The sequence below is a fragment of the Simochromis diagramma genome, unplaced genomic scaffold (assembly GCF_900408965.1).
Source record: "Simochromis diagramma unplaced genomic scaffold, fSimDia1.1 OVJJ01000123.1, whole genome shotgun sequence".
In the NCBI taxonomy this organism is placed as follows: Eukaryota; Metazoa; Chordata; class Actinopteri; order Cichliformes; family Cichlidae; genus Simochromis; species Simochromis diagramma.
The window spans coordinates 2,440,357-2,461,611 of NW_024386778.1; the positions used below are offsets into that span (position 1 = coordinate 2,440,357).

The 21,255-nt window shown below is 39.9% G+C and overlaps 1 protein-coding gene across 4 annotated transcripts in view; it reads left to right on the forward strand.

The window, feature by feature from the left end:
• Positions 1-460: 460 nt before the first annotated feature.
• Positions 461-21,255, forward strand: part of gdpd5a (glycerophosphodiester phosphodiesterase domain containing 5a) — a 31,605-nt gene continuing 10,810 nt past the window's right edge. For 3 of the 4 annotated variants that reach the window (XM_040011666.1, XM_040011691.1, XM_040011683.1), the window contains exons 1-8: positions 461-770; positions 7,275-7,448; positions 18,202-18,305; positions 18,669-18,762; positions 18,842-18,901; positions 18,992-19,090; positions 19,925-20,018; positions 20,292-20,437. In XM_040011666.1, the coding sequence (XP_039867600.1) occupies positions 7,332-7,448; positions 18,202-18,305; positions 18,669-18,762; positions 18,842-18,901; positions 18,992-19,090; positions 19,925-20,018; positions 20,292-20,437 (714 nt within the window). In that variant the 5' untranslated portion in view covers positions 461-770; positions 7,275-7,331. Of the gene's footprint in view, positions 771-7,096; positions 7,200-7,274; positions 7,449-18,201; positions 18,306-18,668; positions 18,763-18,841; positions 18,902-18,991; positions 19,091-19,924; positions 20,019-20,291; positions 20,438-21,255 lie in introns of all 4 variants that reach the window. The other variant, XM_040011675.1, reaches the window with a different exon arrangement.

A 21,255-nucleotide genomic window follows, 5' to 3' on the forward strand; every position in this document is an offset into this window, starting at 1 on the left:
TTTCAGTAAACCCTCTTGAATTAAAACCGAAAACCTGAACTTTATTCGCATCTTGATTGTTTCATTTAAAATCCACAGCAGTGATGCACAGAGGGAAAACTACAGACACTGTAAAACTTTGTCCAACAGATTATGGATCTAATTGTTGTTCAGATAAGAGGATTTTTATATCCAGCACATTTGGCTTTTAGCATTAGCATTTTGGGCTATCAGTTGCCCAAAAATGTGCAGCAAATTTCTCACTGGGATCCACTGACCGGGATCTCCAGACCCACTCAGAGTGAAAGTGCTGCTCAGGTCCACTTACCCGACAGAGAGAGAGAAGTTACCCCACTGCAAGAAATATCCCACATTTCAACAGGTGCTGCCGTGCATTGGTCAGGTGTAAAAACTGCGGAGACAGGATGTTTCTTGCAGTGTGGGCCACAGTTCCGCCCACGAGTGTCACAGGGATTACAGTTAGTATTCACTCTGCTATGAACGCTAATGTAGGTGCATCTGTATCCAAGCAGAGGCAAGCCTTCCATTTATTACAAGGGTTGTTTTTTCCCCTCTCCTTTCCCCATTAGCTCTCTTGTCCGGATATAAAACACACTGATGCCGCTGCGTCTCTCACACTGCCACTCAAAGTAACCTGAAAGTCTTGTGTGGATCCATAAACCGCGAAGAGACGGCGTTATGTCAGCATCCATGGAAATACTGACTAACTAACAGAGGGACTGAGACTTTTCCAGCAGTGCCAGTGAAAAACAGCCTGTAGTGAAGACGAGGTGAGTGTTTGTGCGCTTTATGGGATTATTGTCGTGTAAGCCAAGTGACTGCTCCTCAGAACTGTCACTTGCATCGCTTTGTTTCTGTTGTGTGATCAGTTGGTGACACTAAATTGAGTGATCTGTCCCGTTTGTCCCCCACAAATAATCTATTTTTCCAATACATGCTTATGTTAATTTCGTATAATTTCGACATAGGCACAGATTAATGGCAGATGAGGCAGCTAAAGATGAACATACAGTCTGTGCGTGATATTAATCGAGTAAACTGTAATGAATTGACAGGCCAGAGCCAAAAGTCCACAGGTGAATACTTTCAAACTATTTGGATAACTGAATAATTACTTTCTTTTTTTGAATGCTGATCCCAGCGTCCCAGTTATGGCACATTACTTTAATAGAACTGGAAGTATTATAGCCTTTTAAAGACTTTCATGGACAAAATGATTAAATGATCTGAACGTCAGATTAATAAACAGTGAAAATAATAGATTCATGTCTAACTGACATTGAATTAGGTATGAAACATTGAATTGTGTTGTTGTGCTGTCTTTACCTTCCAATATAAGGCGACTTTAGAATGTGAGGCGACTGTTGTTGTGATTTGGGGCTACATACATACAACTGAATTGAATTGAATTCTTGAAAGCCATTGGACCAGGTTTAGTAAATGTTGTGAGACTGTAAATTACAAAACTGTTATGCTAATTTTTCCCAAGTGAAGCTTTAAACTTACAACATCATCATCTATCGAACTTCATAAACTTTAATTGCACCTGTTTCTTTCTCTTTGTGCTTCCAAATGTGAGTGGAAGACATATCTGACCATCAGTTTTTATCTGTCGGTGTATCCTGGCCATCCTGCAGCATTACCTCCGTTATTTGTCACATTTAAATCACATTTAACAAATTAAAGACTGCCTCGTGAGACTAGCAGGTGCTGCTTGGATAGGAGAACTAGATCTCACTCTAAAAGATGTTCCAAGTTTTTCTGATCACCTGATGATCAGAGCTCACTTTATATAAAGCTCACTGGTTACCAGAGAGGCTTTGTTTCTAGCCCTTGCCCCACTCCTCCTCCTTTTGAGTGCATAACATGTATGTGACACTAATGGAAATTCTATTTTGGGCAAAACCCACTGAAAGATTAGGGTATTATTAATGAATGCATATATAAATTTCATGAAGGAGTGAAGAATGGAAGCTTAAAAAAAGGAAACAGTGACCGAGATAAAGGGCTAATAATAGGCAGATATGGTAGAGGCTCTGTGGCAGTTGGTGGATTGAGATTTAGTGGATTATTGTATTGTTATTCAATGAGCTCATGTGTCCAACTCAACAGACAACCTGTGGCCTCACAGGCTTCCAGAAAGTAACCAAGCTACTTCTAGAAGCTGGCAACAAAGCAAAGAGAGGAGTAAAGTCCTCTCAGGTGAAGGGAATGTGCATGGGAGAAAATTCGCCCAAAGCCATCTGAAAGGCTGGAGAGAAGGAGAGCTGATGATAGAAGGACCCGGGTGCATTACAGATTTAAAATGAGACATTTTCAGGCTTGTGCTGTCCTGAAACAATGCACACACTGTGACACACAGTAATATGTAACAGAAGTTAAAAGAAACAAGAGAAGTTTCATTAATATTTAATAACATATTAGACCAGCGAGTCCAGCAGCACAGCACCTGCTGCTGTAAGTATCAGCAGGATGCAGCTGCTGTAATGAGCTAATACTGATGACTCATTACAGCCCATTTTCTATAGACAATGTCATAAACCACACTGCACTCCTAATTATCATTTAACTAGTGAAAATAACTAGTGAGTCAATGCAGTTTCATCAGAATTTACATTTACTAGTCAGGACTGTTGTTGTGTGCTTGTTCACACTGGTTTTACTCAAACTTTAGTCAAACTTTCACTGCAAACATTTAACTGAAGGAGTATTCAAAGCTGTATTTTGTTTCCCCTTGAACGATGGTTAAAGTCATTATTGCGGGACCTGTTGCCTGGCTCCGGACCTTTGAACGTTTCATATCTATTGAGATTACTGCTTTTATCTTGTGTCGTGTCACAAAACAGCAATTTTTAGGTTTAAAAAAATAGATGAATAGATAAATACATAAAATATAAAATGAAAAGTCTCAAAGTGTCAAGGCAAATGGTGAAACACCCCTGAAAACAGAGTAATAGCAGAATTCAGGTGAGGCTGCTCATCAGTGTTGGTCTCTGTTTTAAATCGAGTGAAAATGTGTTTCCACGTATGCCGTGTCAGAGTGAACTGCATGTGATATGCTGACAATTCTGTCTGTCATCAGGCTACTTTACTTTGGTTGCACCAACTCTACCTTTTGTTGGAGCTCTGTTAGGATATCTTTTGTTCTGCTGAGCATGGCATTTGTTCTTTGAAATGATTAGCTTGGTCAGAAATATCAGACCACAGTGCTTTAAGCCAGACATCAGCCCATAGACTCTTTATAAACGTTGGACTGTGACATGGGACGTTTTTTTATTACAGGTTTTGAAGCCTTGGTGTTATCAGCTTTTCTTTTTATTTGATAATTTTTTTTAAAAAGATGTTGGAGGGCTGAGTTATCACAAACGGCTCGTGACCTGAATTCACAAGATGAAGGTACCTGCTAATTAGTGCTAAGTAACAGACTAATCACTACTTTTGGTTACTTAACTTTTCCAAAGTGAACCCCTTTGATATATTATTTGTTATATAATTACATTAAAAATGTTCCAAACGGCACCAACACCACAAACTAAGTAGAGAGGCCCAGCGCGGTGACTTGAATTAGTGGAGACAGCTGTAAAAAAAAAAAAAAAAAAAAAAAAGCAGTATTGAATAACTGAGCTGTAAGTGGACATTAGAAGATGTGCAGTTTTTGTTGCTTTCACCGTGGCTTAGTTTTCTGTTCCCACATCACTGCTGCTTGTGTCAGAGCGCACGTACTGAGGCACCACTTCTTCTTGCCAGCAAAGTTTTATTTCCTTATGCCCCGTTTATGCCTATGTCACATACAGTATGTGGGTGAATATGAGAAGAGAAAGTATAGTAATTCTGTCCTTCAACCCTCAGAGGTCCAAGCCATCATGGGTGGAAACCCTAAACCATAAATAAAATGCAAGGAGTTACGGAAAATTTTTGAACGTCAGTTACAAATTATTATATAATTTTCCCCCATATTCCTGATAACTGTGAGAGGTGTCTGAATGGTGTCCAAAGCTATGAGGAAATATTTTCTCTCTAAAGGAGGGTGAACTCACTGAGAAACTGCACCCAGAATCTGACCGATGTAGGCCGTCCTTAGTTTACTTCATAATGACCACAGCTCTGTGATGATAGCACCATGGTGACGCAGACAGACAATAGGCTAACCTGGCTGGAATAAGCCCACTGTGATTTCAGCTCCAGTTGGCCCTTGTCTGAGGACAGGGTGAGATTATGAATGCTGGAAATCTGCCAGCGCAAGCCTTCTTCAGGCCTGGGAGTTTCCATGTAATAGCCAGGCAGCAATGAAAGGACAGAGATATGCGAACAATTTCCTCTTTAAATACTGTTTATAGTTTTAAATTAGCAGTAAATGGTAGACAAATATTCACACTTAAACACTGAGAAGCCCTGAATAGTGTACACAGCTCACAGTCCTTAGCATAAGACACTTTCATTACTCAACAAGTATAGTTTAATGGGGGGGGGGTATTATGCTGGCTCCAGCTCCACATACAGTTGCTGAGAAGTTTACACAGACTCATCATGGACATGAATGTCATGGTAATTTGCGGCTTTGTTGAACAGCTCTTTCCTGGAATGACTGTAAAGCATGAATCTATAATATAATCTCTAATCTAATCTCTAATTTCTCCACAACGCCTATTAACCTACTGATTAATAGTAGTTAATGCTCTTTGTCATCAATCTCTTTGTCATCATAAAAATAATTGGTTTTGGTCTTTTGAACTCATTGAACTGACCAATACTCAGAGCAAAGGGAAAGTCCAAGAAACTCAGTGAAGATCTACACAAGTTTGGAAGGTCTGATGGAGCCATTTCTAAATAATGGCTCCATCAGACAGACAATTATACATAAGTGCAAGACATTCAGATGTGCCATAGCTTTGCTAAGGCCTGGAAAAAGACCCAAACCATCTCCTCAGATGAGAAGCAATTAGTTTATGCATGCAATGGACCGGAAACTGTCTGAACACCAGTGTAACTGTCCACTGTGAACTCTGAGTTTTACGTTGCTATGTGTGCCAACCACGAAAGAAGCATCAGTATAATCTGGGACTGTTTTCTTGCCAGTGGTACTGGTGCTTTCTACAGAGGAGTCAGACAAAATGCACACACTTAGACACAACTGCGACACAACAGGACAATGATCCCAAACACACTTCAAAACTAGTTTTGAAATAGATAAAGAAGGCTAACATTAAGATTCTGGATTCTTCCTAAAGCCACTTAAACTCTGTTAAAAAGAGGACTGTGTTTAAAACTTAATTCCATCCCAGGAACCCCAGTTAAACGAACTCTACCAATTCTGCCAAGAAGACTGGTTAATTAACCTGGCAGAATTATGCCCAAAGCTTTTTGGTGGCTGTCAAAAGTACAATAAAAAAGTATGACTTGTTTGAAAGTAGTCTTCTAAAAAAATCTATGTTGAAATCAACTGATTACTAAAACAGCATAAAACTGCATTTATAAGGACTACAAAAAGGTCTGTAAAGCTCCATATTCAGATACATCGAAGTATTAAGGATTTAAATTATACATTTTGACCTGACCAGCGCACATGTCACCATTAGCTGTTCCACTATTAGCAATTACCAGTTAGCCACATTAGCCCCTTGTTATCGTTAAGCAGTTATCAGTGGGACATCTGGCTTGAGATTTATAGGCAGTGTGAGAATCTTGTAAGTCTTTTGCGAGGCCACTGATAAAGCTGAGGAATGCAGAGGGCTCTGCTCTACAGTCGCACTTTCTAGGAATCTTTTCTAAGACTGAAATGACTGAATTCGTTGTTTTATGAAGCAGGAGAATGACCTTATCCATTGGGCTGTACACCTTTTGAAGAATAGGGTCATTTGTAGGACCCAAATCCTGTATTATTTGGATATTTATTGAGTATTTGGTTTGAAGGTTTGGGCGTCAGATATTCACTTTATAGTTGCTCACTTGGAGACTTTGTTATTAGATTTAAGCACTTTTTATACCCCTTTATTGTTACAAAAAAGACTTACCGGTACTGCTTCACAACCACTTATTGCTCTCCTTGCACTGCAGAAGACATAATGTGGATTGCACAACACTGGACACTATATTCTTCATTTCCAGTTAATATTTGTACAGCTGCTGTTATTGTGTATATATTTATTTATTTATTCATACATTCTTATATAGTTCTATATTGTGTATTTTGTTGTACAGTTATTTTATTTTCAACTTTAATTTATATATTTTATCTTATTCTTTCTCAGTTAAATTTACCCTTCATTCTAATTTGTGTTGTACAGTTATTTCCTTTTTAACCTTAATTTATATTTTATTCCTTCCTAGTTAAATTTACCCTTTTTAATTTTTCATATTTATTTCCTATCTTATTCATAGCCTTTTCCTTTTTTGTTTTCTTTAGGTCACGAGCAGTTGTCCAAGCATTTCACTGCATATCGTACTGTGTATGACTGTGTACGTGACAAATAAAATTTGAATTTGAATTTGAATTTGAATTTGAAATGTATATTTCTCTTTCTGTCTGCTGTGACAAACCATCTGAAGACATTTCATTCTCTAGAGCACCAATGTTAGGTGTTTTATAAACCTAAAGGGCCTAAGATCACATGCTTAGAACATAAACCTATTCCCAGGATCCAGGTTTAATTATAGATAGAATTGACACACCTTAGGTTACCTGATTCATTATAGTAAATGGAGGTTATTCCATGGAGAAACCATCTGAAAATTCTAATTAAAAAACCCCGGAAAAATGCGACAAAGAGACCAACTCCTCGAGAGCCTTAAAAAACAGTGCTTTCTATGGCAGCATTTTTAGCTAGCACCAAAGCAGAAAGATGTTCTCTGAACCAGACGTGAGTTGAGTGCAACACGCTGTCTCCTTCTGACTCTTTTTTTACAGATGTTCAAGGGCTCAGACTATACCACACAGACATGTGGTACCAGCCTTCTCAGTTCTATTTGCCACTCTTAAACAACCATAAATCCTCACATGTGTAAAGACTGACTCAGCAACTGTAATTCATGCACCATATTATTATGGCTGTTTGAGACAAGGCTTACTATTGACTGGTGTATTGACGGTCTCTCACAGGTGTTGTGACTCCAAACAGGGTGCAGGGCTGTCAACATCTTCTTGTTGTTTTGTGAAAATATACCTCAGCGACATGACATGACACGGCATGTTGCTGAAAAGGGTAATTACATATGTGAAGTCTGAGCTAATGTTCGAAGGCTTGTTTTGTTTAGTAACAGTTCTTATTCTTCTTCAGGTTCCCAGTCCTGTGTGGGATGTTAACAGACTGGTGTCACGTTAAGGCTGAAGGAGCATGGTGAAACACCAACCCTTACAGGTCTATGAGAAGCAAGTCTTTGTCTCCTTTGTCACTGGGATCTATGGTTGCCGCTGGAAGCGATACCAGCGTTCCCAGGATGAAAGCTCCAGGGTAAGAATATAGCTCTAACCATAAAGTATGGATGCTATAATAATAGTTAGAACATTGCAAATGCTGTCTTCGAAGTGTGCTATCAACAACATGACCTTTGTGCAAACAGTGTTGCCAACTTAGCGACTTTGTCGCTATATTTAGCGAGTTTTCAGACCCCCTTAGCGACTTTTTTTCTAAAAAGCGACTAGCGACAAATCTGGCGACTTTTCCTGGTGTTATTGGAGACTTGTTTATGACGACTTTTTGACGTGAAAACGCGTATCGCTCTTACTCTCAACAAGCAGCGGTGCTGCTGTGGGCACCTCACCCGTGCCAAAGCGCTCACGGGCGGAGGATAGTCCTCCCCCAGCTGCTATCAGAGCAGGAGACGTTCACACCTGTGCGTCCAAACTGCAAATGAATCGCGCATGAGCGAAGCTGCTGCTCCTGCACTGACTGTAACGCAGCCAGTTCTTCTTTTACTGTTATGCTGTTTTGTGGATCACAAGGTTTAAAACTACTTATAAACACACACTCTCACACACAAAGTAACTCCACCAGAGTGCCAGTTTCGGGTCACTTTTGCCGGTCCAGGCCTGGATAAAGGAGCAGGGTTAGAATTGTGACATTAAAAAACAATAATTGCTAAAAGAAATTTAATTTGTAGTTCTAAATAAATTCTAACTGCATTTAGGACGTTTTTTACTCACTTTATGTCTCTTCCACGATGTTATTTCGCTCTACAACAGCGTAGGTTACAATTCCATTAGCATGACCAATTATGCAAATTAGGCGATGACGTCATTTGGCGACTTCTAGCGACTTTTAGGACAGCCAATAGCGATTTTCCTTACTGAGGAGTTGGCAACACTGTGTGCAAACCTTTATGTAACCTTATTCTAATATGCCAATTATCACATAACAGACTGGTAATGACATAACACAGTCCTGCCTAGGCTGCACTGACACTGAGCACACCTCAGGCATAAATGAACTATTTTCAATGTTGTGGTTTCTAAGGCCAGATAAGTAGATCAGGCTGTCAAAAAGGTGACTACACAACGGGAGCCTAATATGTAATGTTCATCTAGGGTCCTGTTGTATTTATACCCTTATCACCCTTTATCTTTAGGCATTAGTCATTGTTAAAAAACAATATAATTTTTGACAACTTTACAGGCAATGTAATTCTTTTTTGAAATTCCAGGAAGTTCTTTGAATATGAAGTTCAAATCATGGTTTGTACATACAAACCACATACGTACAAATACATAATGTGTATTTTCCATAAATGTGCAAAAGCACACTGATGGAAGCAGTATAGAGCTTTTATGCAGAGTGAATAGCATCTGCTGAAGATCTTTCAGACTCAGTGACTCTTATATCTTGTATGGATGAATTATCAAGTGCATTATACTGTACAATCCATACACTCTCATCCAAAGTATGGTGTATGTCGAATTAGTTGCCACTTAAAATGATAATAATTATTCATTGTTATATATTACTAAAAACTAACACAATCTTAAACTAGCATGTATTCTTATTTGTCTCACTGGGATCTTCCTGCTCAGTGTGTCAAACGGGAGTTTGTTTGTACCTTTGGACACCAGGCTCAGTGAATTAGAGACCCAGGTCTACACCGCTGCAAATAATCCTGTAACTAGCCTGACCCAGTAGCCATTGTAGCCAAAACCAGTAGCTTTGTCCCGGTTAGCTGTCCCTCAGCGTGTCGTCCAGAGTGAGGAGGCGTATTCCATGGAATCGTTTACATTTCCACTCAGTTTTGTCAGGTTTGGCTGTGTGGCAGGCAAGAGTAGGACCCAAATGCAGAACTCATAAAGGGAAGAAATGAACCCAAAGCAGCAGCTTTATTTGTTGTGTAAACCAGCGGTCCCCAACCTTTTTTGCACCACGGACCGGTTTATGCCCGACAATATTTTCACGGACCGGCCTTTAAGGTGTCGCGGATAAATACAACAAAATAAAACTAGTACCGGTACCGAAAAAAAGAAGATTTATTCATAACACACGTGAAAAGACCCAGGAAAACCGAGTTAACGATAAAAACGATAACAAAATAACGCTGAAAACCGATAAAACCCCTGAAAACCATACATTTCACACCTGAGCCTCAATTCTCGCGGCCCGGTACCAAACGACTCACGGACCGGTACCGGTCCGAGGCCCGGGGGTTGGGGACCGCTGGTGTAAACGAACTACAAAGTACAAAGAAACACTAAAAGAAGCAAACAAAAGATAAAATAGAAACAAAGACTCTTCCAACTAAGGAGCTTATGACTTGATGTAAACGAGAGACCATGAACCACTCCCTTTAACACACAGCTAATGTCGAGGACTTGAGAACAAGCAAGACAAGACAGTGGACTAAATACACATAACGAGGGGATGGGAAACAGGAGGGAAACACAGCTGAAACGAATCCGATGTAACGAGACAGTGAGGAAGCAACACTGGATACGCTGAACACAGGACAAGAAACTATCAAAATTAAACAAGAAACATGAGACACACATTCATGAGACATTGACTGAATCCAGGGAACAGAAACAAGAACCTAAGAGAACCTAAAATGTCCAAAAACTAGAAAACATGGGGTCACAGATAAATGGTAAATGGCCTGTATTTGTATAGCGCTTTACTAGTCCCTAAGGACCCCAAAGCACTTTACACATCCAGTCATCCACCCATTCACACACACATTCACACACTGGTGATGGCAGCTACAGCTACCTGGGGCGCACTGACAGAGACGAGGCTGCTGGACACTGGCACCATCGGCCCCTGACCACCACCAGTAGGCAACAGGTGAAGTGTCTTGCCCAAGGACACAACGACCGAGACTGTCCAAGCCGGGGCTCAAACCGGCAACCTTCCGATTACAAAGCGAACTCCCAACTCTTGAGCCACGATCGCCCCCAAACTAAGATCCAGCGCCATGACAGGCTTACTTGTTAAACTGCAACAGGCTTTTGTGGGGTTTTCCATGATCCACTGAGTATGTCTCATTCACTCATCTCTTTTAACTTTCTATATTTATTCAACAGGACTGTGTTGAATCATTAGCAATGAGTAAACTGTGGCTGTCTCTCCCATAGTTTGCCTTTCATTTGCTCTCATCTTGGTCCCCTCACCTCGAAAAGGTCATTTCAGATGGGTGCACCTCTCTGAGCCTGATTTTGCCAGAGGTTTCTTTCTGTTAGAAAGCATTTTTTTCTCCCAGCTGTGACCAAGTGCTTGCTCACAGGGAGTTGTGTGATTGTTGGAATTTCCATCTAATATTGTAACAGCTTTACAATTCAATTACAATTACAGTTTTTTATTCCTAAAGGTTGAAGATAAATCTATTAGTCATTCCACTTTTTTCAGTTGAATTCCTAAGAGACTTCTAGACCAAGCCCTAGTAACTGGGGAAAACAATCTTCACTGCAAAGCAAGTGATAGAATCAGTGCAGTGTTGGAATGTGAAGAGCAGAGTCAGACACCCAGCTGTATTGGATACCCACTGGGCAGCCACAGCTCCTGCTGCTGGATGTCGTCTTTATCACAAAGAGCCAGTGGCTCACCCATAAATTAGTCTATTTACTGAATGTGTGAGCCGGGCACTGATGATGTGCTGAGCAAGAGGATAAAAAACAAGCCCACAGCTGCCTCTCTCCCCACTCTGTCTCATTTACAAAGCTTCATGTAGTGACACACACTGTGCTTGAATATAACTAGAGAAGTTTGAATTTATTAAGTTTAAGGCTGTCTGCTTAGTCTGCTACACACGCTTTGATTGTATTTTGTTGGTAGACAGTCTTTCGATTCATGAACTTCTGTTTTGTTTAGTTTTTTTACTCTGGGTTCTCTGAGTTTTACAATTTGACATGATTAAATAGAATAGAATAGAATTCAACTTTATTGTCATTGCACATGCACAGGTACAGGGCAACGAAATGCAGTTTGCATCCATCCAGAAGTGCTTTAGTGATATAGATATATTACAATATATATTAGCAATAATATAGATATGTGAGTATATTACAGAAATGGGTCTATTATGGTATGTTATAATGTACACGGTATGAAGTATGTTGTGAATATTCTATAACTATAAGTATGTACAGGCTGTAGTGAGTACAAGCTATGTACAGGATATGAACAGGATATAAATATGAAAAACTATACAGAATATGAAATAAATAACTTTACAGAATCTGAGATATACAGCTATACAGAAATGGGAACTATGCAAGTTGTAAACAGTTGTAGGATTAAAGATTATCGAATGTACAGAATGATTATTATTAGGTGATTATTAAAGGTGTGTGAAGCAAAAATGTAATAGTAGGTATTAAATCATATTGGTGGAGTCTTTCTGTTCTCATTAGCCTCAGAAGGCCTGTGTTTCAGTGTAAAAGCTCTCATACCTGCCCATTAACATACAGCAAGGTTTGTTAAAAAGTAGAACAGTTAACATATTAATAATAATGGATTGCATTTATATAGTGCTTTTTGGGACCCCTCAAAGCGCTTTACAATACCACTATTAATTCACACACTGGTGGAGGCAGCTACAGTTGTAGCCACAGCTGCCCTGGGGCAGACTGACAGAGGCGAGGCTGCCATATCGCGCCATCGGCCCCTCTGGCCATCATCAGTAGGCGGTAGGTGAAGTGTGTTGCCCAAGGACACAACGACCGAGACTGTCTGAGACGGGGCTTGAACTGGCAACCTTCCGATTAGAAGACGAACACCCAACTCTTGAGCCACGATCGCCCGAACATTTAGCTAATGAACCTGAGACCAAACCACATCTATAATGAGAATAAATATTAGGTCTACCCTGCCCAGACAGCCACATACAAATAAACATAGCTATGTATCTGGTAGCTGAAAATGATGGTGCTGGATGATAAAAATCAAAAACCTTATCTGAGTTAATCTGGCTGACATCCCATTAAGGATAATTTTTCAGCCTGTTAGCTATTTTAAGCTCCATCTGTGGAAGTCTCATTATGTCCTCTTGCACTTCTGCCTCTATAGCGGACGCTGAAACTCCTCCACGGTTTATCCTTCAGTTTGATTTAATGTTGCCTTTCATGTCGGAAACGGGACGTTTAGGCTACAGACTGTTTGGTAGCTGAATGGATGTCCACGTGAAATTTGTGTCAGTTTGTAAGAGAAGAATTGTACAAATTTAAGGTTCATGGTGAAATTACAGAGCACGCAGAGTAAGTGATCAGAGCTGGAACAATCTACCAAAATCATGCACACCAGATGGTGTCTGGACTTGGCTGAAAAGCTGATATTGAATGGTAGCTTTTAATTGAGCAAGGTCAGTGGTATGTTTACAGTTTGCTATACTGTCTTTGGCCAAAAGAGTTCTTGACTTTTGATCAGAATAATAAATTATAATAGTTTATATAATTTGCTTACTGTTTCTTTTTGTTTGCTCACTTTTTCACATTTTACCAAAAATCGTTGACTCCTCAGAATGAAACAACTGCTTTAAATTGAGGGGAAAAAATAAAACCTGTTCTTTATTTGTATACAAATTGTTCAGTTTTCCTTTTTTTTTTTTTTTTTAATTTTTTTGAGGGTATATGTGTCCTTGCATTGTCAGTGACCATGTTCAGCTCATACTGGTCTGATATAGACCAGTCTGTAGTGTATATCAATACCTTCTCCAACTTTCAACTGTAAGAGGTTCAGAGATTATTACATGGGTGTGCAGGTAAAGACCAAATGGCCGCACTAATGAATGTGTTGAGCCATCAGTGAAAAGCCTGTGAAAGGTTTTAGCCAGGAGAAGAGAGGCCATCCATCAGTGAAAATCTTCTTGGCCACAAAAACATGACAGCAAGACGGAAATATCACAACAGCCAGAGGATCTTTTTAGTTTGTGTAGCAGCTACCGGGATCTTAAAGTTCCCTACTAGACCCCCACCATTTGTCTTACTGTATGAGTGCGAGACATGTTAAAATCCAGTGGCACCAAGGCATCATACAATAAAATAATGTGATTAATACATAAGTAAAAGAAATTCCTATACATGCCCCTTCCTGATTTCTTATGTTTTAACATGTTTGTTACACTTACATGTTTCCAATTTCAAATGTTAACACGGATGTTCAGAGTAAATACAGATTGTAGTTTTTTAAATGATGATTTCATTTAGTTTGGGGAAACAGCTCTCCAACTTTACCTCATGTAGAAAAAGTCATTTCCTTCTAAACCTAATAAGTGGTTTTGTCATCTAGCAAGAACTGCAATCAAGCATTTGCAATAACTAATAAAAAAAGCACTTGTGACAATTGTGTTGGTGACAGCTTTTGTTATAATATCAATAATATTCATATGAATATGGGATACTGTTACATGTTTGCATAGACTTTTGTGGAATATGGAGACACTCCTGGCATTATATGAGCAAAGTGAGACTCATTTTTTAGGGTTTGTGGAGATGAGTGTGAAGATCCAAACAATCCCTGTCAGTGATGGAGAAGCTTTGATGAAAATATTTGGTAAAAAGTTCACCAGCATGAAGGAAATGAAGTTTCAAACTTTCCTTAGGAGGAGCCCAGCACGCCTGCTTAAAGAAAAGTAAGTGTGGCGATGTGGATGCTTGCAGCGACTGCTGTATAGAGGCCATCCTGCTACACATGAAACACATCAGAGTCATAATTGTTATTTTAGTCACGTGTTTGTTTATTATCCTTATTGTTTTATCTGGGACTGTTTGCAGACATCTCAGAGAGAGGAGACACCAGCATCTGAACAGAGACTCAAACCAGCAACCTGCAGCTCCCTGCTTGGCTGCTCCAGTTTTCTCCTCAATCATGTTGCCCACCAGTGATTTCTAGCTGCCCACCCACACAGCAGGCTAGAATATGCGCTGAGCCTCAGCACCCAATACTTGGACATGTTTTCTTTATTAAATAAAGACCCCAAAAAGTAAACAGCTGTTATTGCTAGGCAACGGGAGCAGCATTTGGTGATACAGCACCTGACATTCCTGACCATGTGGGCGGAGCATGCATGAAATGGAATGTTCAGTAGAACTGTGCAACACAAGCACTTAGTTACAGCATGTTTCATTGTATCCAGACACAGCTAGAGACACATCTACAGCAGCATCTCTGTGCAGGACAAACGACAGTTGACGAAGAAAACATCGAAAACTTCACTTCACTCCTCTACAATACGTTGGCTCCTTTGTTTAAAAGGCCAAAATGAATCGAGGGAGAACGAGAAGAGGATCGGCGAGTGCTTCACCTCACAATTCAGTACAGCTGATTAACCTGCAAGAAGAACTTCAAATGATACAGGTTGAAAATGTCAAATTAAAAGAAGAGGCAGAAAATTCAAGAGGAGAAGCTAAAAATTCAAAGTTTGAAACTGAAGTAGTATTACAGGAATTACTGCATGTGGGTCTCAAACTTAAAGGAGAGAAAATGGGAAAACAACAGGCAGAAAATGAGAATGAAAACATGAAGAAAGAACTGTTGGAAGCTCAAAAAGCATTGGAGGAAGAGAAAAGCACAGCACAAGAAGCCAAAAATAAATATCAAACTGCAAAGGAGGAGGCAGGAAATGTGATACAAGAATTACAGGAGGTGCAGGAAGCTTTTGAAGAGGAAAAAAAGAAAATGCAGTTGGCAGCACAAGAAGCTGCAAATGTAACGGCTGAAGCTGAAACACTAAGAAAGGAATTACTGCATGTAAAGCAACAACTTGAAGAGGAGAAAAAATGTAAACATGAGGCAGAAAATGAGATTGAAAATTTGAAGAAAGAATTGTTGGAAGCTCAAAAAGTGTTGGAGGAAGAGAAAATTAAAATACAGGAAGCAAAGAAAGAAATGGAAGATACAAAGAGTTACACTCAAAACATGAAGAAGGAACTGATGAAAGTGCAAGAAGAACTTGCAGAAGAGAAAATTGAGGTGAAGGCATTCAAGAAAGAAATGACGGTGACCAAGAAAGACTGCAAAGACGCACTTAAAGAAATGCGAAAGCACAAAAAGGAAGCTAAAGAGCTCCTCAAACACAAAGTGAAACTGGCCAAACAGCAGCTGAAAGACAAATTTAAAGATGCCGAGGAGCAGCTCAACAAAACCTTAAACGAACTGAAGGCAAAAGAAAAGCAAGCTGAGGACAGGAGGGGATTCTGGAGCAGACTGTTGAGAAAGAACTGACCCAGCAGCATCAAGTTTGAGGAGCTCAATAGTTTCTTCCTCCTTCCTCCTCTCTCCACCTTTCTTTCACCCCATCCTTCTTCTTGTGACGTTTGTTTGTTTTTTAAAAACTCTAATCCAAATACATGTACTGAAATACAAAAATAAAATTGCCATAACTTGACCTCATGTTGCCTGCTTCTTTTCTTGTGTGTCTGTGGATGTAAAACAGTAACACACTTTCTGCTCTGTGTCTTTAATTGTAAATAAATGCTATTGTTTTCATTTTAAAATGCAGTGCAAAAAACTTCTGCTCTAAATCTTTTTTTTTTTTTTTTTAGCAAAAAGCTTTTTTTTTGCCTGTTGTGGAAGTTTTCCATTTAAATAAAGCCTGCAGACGAGCGGTGATCGGTAGCTAACATTCTTTAACTGGCTGCGTTGCAACGTTTAGGTAACACTCCCATGACCGCACTGCCACTTCCACAAGAACTGCTTCTCGATTTCCTTCCTTAACCCTTTCGTTTGGAGCTGATCTGACCCACTCAGATCAATACTTTGATTCCATTCAATCGATAAGCGATAGCTCTCACTCCACCTAGTTTGTATGTTGTTGTACATTTAGGTTTCCCAATATGAATTACCTTAAAAACAGAGGTTTGTGGTGTGGTGAAGTCAAGTGGAGTAAGAAGATCAGGACCTATAAGCACTGTCAGTGGATGGGTACCAGCAGTGCTAAATGGAGACTTGGAGGGATCTTTGAAAGCCATATATCACTCAGGAGAAAGCACCATGTGCTGGACAGCTAGACTTCAAAGTAAATTGAAACTGCACAATGAGAATGACGTGTTAAAGGTTACAAAGTGAAAACAACAACCAGGCTTTGGAAGAGTGGATGAAAAGAAATATGTTTAATAGAAGCTATATAACAAAGAAGGTCTCTCTATTTCAGTTATTCAGTTCAGTTAAGTTTTGTTTTCATATAAATAAAACAGAACAAATCAAGAAATTCCATCATCTTCATTACTTTGTCCATTAACTTTACATAAAATACTGTTATATGTTGTCTGTTGTACACTGATGGTACACTTGGCTTAGGCCCTTACCTAGGGCAATTTTGCCACGCTTGTCTCTATTACCATTTTCATTACCAAGGACTTTTCTCAGCCGGAGATTACTTCAGCTGCTGGTCACAACCCTTTTCTGACCCCATGGGTGACCCCTTAATCCTACCAACAGCGGGTGGTAGATTAAGGAACTAGAACCCAGCAAATATATGGTTGTTTTTTATTGAGGTGAGGACTGGATATTGCTTTGGATGCTGTATTTTTGTAAAGAGATCATTTTGACTCCATAACAATGACTCATAGCTTGGACTGCGTTTCCACGGGAGCACGAGGTAAATGTGACGTTGGCTCAGTGTCATATAGTTCTTTATTATATGCTCACTACTTTAAGATCCCGGTAGCTGCTACACAAACTAAAAAGATCCTCTGGCTGTTGTGATATTTCTGCCTTGCTGTCATGTTTTTGTGGCCAAGAAGATTTTCACTGATGGATGGCCTCTCTTCCCCTGGCTAAAACCTTTCACAGGCTTTTCACTGATGGCTCAACACATTCATTAGTGCGGCCATTTGGTCTTTACCTGCACACCCATGTAATAATCTCTGAACCTCTTACATAAGCCACTGGAAATGGTGAGTCCAGGCACGGTGTGATGCAAAGCTGATCAGTGCTCAATAGGATCTGTTGACTGGCCTATCATACTCTACACCTCCCCTTATATGGAATTAGCTCCTTAGCCTGTTAACTAGTGGAGGGAAGAGTCCTTGACTGGCTGCTCAGGCTCTCCTCTCTGTTTTTGCCCCACATGCCCCAGCAAGCATGTAGATTAAGATTAGGCTTAAAACTTTCCTTTCTGATAAAGCTTACAGTTAGTGCTGGATCAGGTGACCCTGAACCATCACTTAGTTACACTGCAATATGCCTTGGCTGCTGGGGGCTTCCCATGATGAGTGTGTCTTCTTCATTCACCTCTTTTTACTCTTTATGTGTTCATAAACCATTTGCATTTAATCTCTGGCTCTCGTCCACGGTGTGTCTTTGTCCTGTCTCCCTCCCCTCACCCTCAATCGGTCACAGCAGATGACTGCCCCACGCTGAGCTTGGTTCTGCCACATGTTCTTCCCGTTAAAGGGGGGTTTTTCCTACTACTGTGGAAACCCTGAAATATTTGGGTCTACTTATGTCTTTAACCACTGCAGTTTCCAAATGGGCCATTAGTTAGTTTAAGATCTATTCAGGTTCACAAAAAGGTGTGCAAAAAATGCAAAAGATTGAAAATTAATAATAATAAAAAAGAAGTATCTTTTGGAGTTGCATATATGGCGACTGGATGAACATGATTTCGTCTAAGCAAGACTTTGATAGTTAGAAAGAAAAACATCTGTCAATTTTAACTCTTTGGATTTATTTGTGTAGCACTTTTCAAAACCAATGTTACAAATGTTTCCCAGAAACAATGAATAAAAGAACAAATTGAAGGGAAATTATGTCACATAGTCCACAATCAGCTGTTTGTGTCCTCTTCCAGTGGGAGTGTACGTGGTTCGTCATCCTGTGCAGCTCCTTTCTTCTGCTTCTCTTTTGGGGTTACTTCTGGTTGATGGCTCGAAATGATTTTAATGACTTCAATTGGTGAGTCGTATTTTTCATTATATTACTTTCGCTGAAAAGCTGTTTAAGACTTGCATGTTTGGTAATGGTTGATCAAGGACAGCAGAGTGGTGACCTTACCACAGTGGGGTGGCAGCAAGCCCCTTCAGCATGTGTATTTTAAATAAATACCACGAACAAATAGGTTGATGCATGCAGGTAAGTAAATCCCACAGTCTTTCAGTGATGAGGAGTGTCCACGTGGACACTTTCAAGGATGAGGATGTACACATCCTGGACAGGGAGCATCATGAGTGTCACGATGTCATGTGCAATTAAGGCAAATTACTCTATTTGACAAAACTGAATTAGTCATACCACCAACATTCGTTCTGTTCATTCCAGGCTGGTGTACAACCGTTCTGGAGAATGGAGAGATGAGACAATGCCCATCCTCGCTTCCACCACCGTGGGATTCAGCTACGTCACATTCTTATTGGTAACACTCGCAAATGTTAGCAGACTTGTTCATTGATCAGTTAAGACATACAACTTAACGAATCTTACTCTTTTTGCAGATCTTAGCACTTTTCCACATATCTTTGGGCCAGCAGCTGAATCTCTATTGGGTTCACAAGGTACGGTGTGAAAAAACAATCCTGCCATTGATTTGCTCCTCTGATGCTTTCAAAGCAAAGTCAGGTTCATCAGGTGTCTGTTCTCCACAGATGGGGGTGCTGGCTACACTGCTCACAACTATCTCTGGTGTCATTTTTGTCGATGACTTATGGGGAGACGAGTGGGACATTCTGCTTGCGTCACTGCAGGTTCGTCTACAGTTAACAACACTGTACTAAAAGTTGAATATATTCTCTATTTTTCCGATCCAATTGGCTAAAATTATATATTTAATGCTCCATGAAAATAATTCAATTGTACAAAAAACTGAGTTGAACTGCTTCAGCATATATTATTTGGAATTTATACTGGGATGGTGAGGTCTGCATTTTCAAAAACATTATTGCAAAAAAAGAATTTCCAAATAAAAAATCTCTGCACTGGATTCATGTTTCAAGCTCTGCCAGGTCTACAGGCAAGTGGTGTTAGGGTGAGGTGGGTCAAATATGGCCAAATATGCAAATATGCTCAATTAATTCTATGCAGTTTTCTGGATCAGATAGATAACTTTCATTACAAAAATATAAACATGTAGGTTTCATAAACATCTTCTCAATTGTTCTCTGATCGGTGACTTTGAGGCATTGATATGATGTCAAGTGTGTTACAGATGTCCTGTCCAAGTGTTTAGAATCCATATCAACTCCTCCCCTACTATTTGTTATTTAGTTAGTCCCCCTGAGCCTGGTTCTGTCAGAGGTTTCTTTCCTGTTAAAAGGGAGTTTTTCCTTCCCACTGTTGCCAAGTGTTTGCTCGTAAGTGTTCATTTGATTGTTGGTGTTTTCTCTCTATGATTGTAGGGCCTTCACCTTACAATACAAAGTTATTTGTTCTATGGAACGTAACATTTGATATATTCTCCTGTTCAATCATTATACTGTGTGTGTATTTATCATAACAATATGGCAAAGCTTTGCTCTGATGCTGTGTAATGACTACCCATCTTTTAAGGCCAGCATTTCACATTTACGCTTTGTTATCAGTACACAGCACCTTTCCTGCATCTTGGCGCCCTGGTAACAGTGACAGCTATCAGCTGGCTGGTAGCTGGATATGTTGTCCGCAGAGAGAAATCCAGTAAGTGCTGCCTTGTGTTTCAAGTAAATATCATGTTGGGGATTGCTTTTGATGTTCCTATTTGAAACGTAAAGTTGCATTCAGTATTATTTGTCTGTACACGTATGTCTAATTTACCCTGCTTTAGTGGATTGTTTTTCCTTATTCAAGCACCTGCCTGCACTCTTTCCACCCATCAAAGCACACAAAGCTAACTATTGTTTGTTATTAGGAGTAGATGGAATGAGCTAAAGTTGCATTATGACACTAACAACCCTTTTTGCACTCTCTTAGATATCCAGGTGATGGTGTTGTTTATCTACATTGTAGTCCTCCTTGCTCTCTGTTTGGCACCGCTCACATTCACCTGCCCCTGCATCATGGACCGTCATAGCCTCAAACCGCGACCAAGCGTCATTGGCCGAAGAGGAGCTCCTATGGTAAGTTGGGGCTTTGCCAGACTTTACTACCTGATCCACTTAATTGTTCAAATCGGCTCTTTGTGGGAGAGGCGTGGCTGCCAGGAGTACCAAGTGTTCGGTTTTTGCTGGGTTCCACAAAGCTGTTTGGGTAATAACAAAGAAAGGAAAAAACAGAAAGAAGAAGATGCAAGAATTTTTCTGTACACTCTGTACAACAAATGCGGTGTATAGCTACAGAACACAAGCGATAGTGTCAGGCTCAGTGTGAGAGTGTGTCAGCAACATACTGTCATTTCACAGCTGGGCAGGTAGATAAGAGATGCACAGAGACGTTCAGAGCTGTGTTTGCTTTCCTTCTCGAGGCACACACAATTTATGGAACTAAACTATGATGTGTTGTGCAGGTGTCATAGAAAAACCAAGGCAATGTTGCTGAAATACCATTTGCACACATCTGTTTGAAACAGCCTTAACAATTCATAATTCACAGGACTGTTTACAGACTAAATAATGTATCAGTTTTGCAAGGTGTATGTCTGAGCCTGTCATCATTTATATAGAAACAAAATACAGTAAAAACGTTAGTGTGTGATTCAGGTTTAGCTCAACTACACCACATACTGTACTGTACATCTCAGTGTTATTATCTCCATCACGTTTGTGTGTGTGCGTGTCATTCTGTCTGTAAACATGATAGCTTGAAAAGCTTTGAATGAATACTGGTAAAACTTTGAGTTGGGTCATGGTAACAATCCATTCAAACTTGGCTTAGATCCTCCAAGGTCTTCAATGTCAACTTGATGATTTATTGGTCAAAAATTTACAAAAAGCCTTAG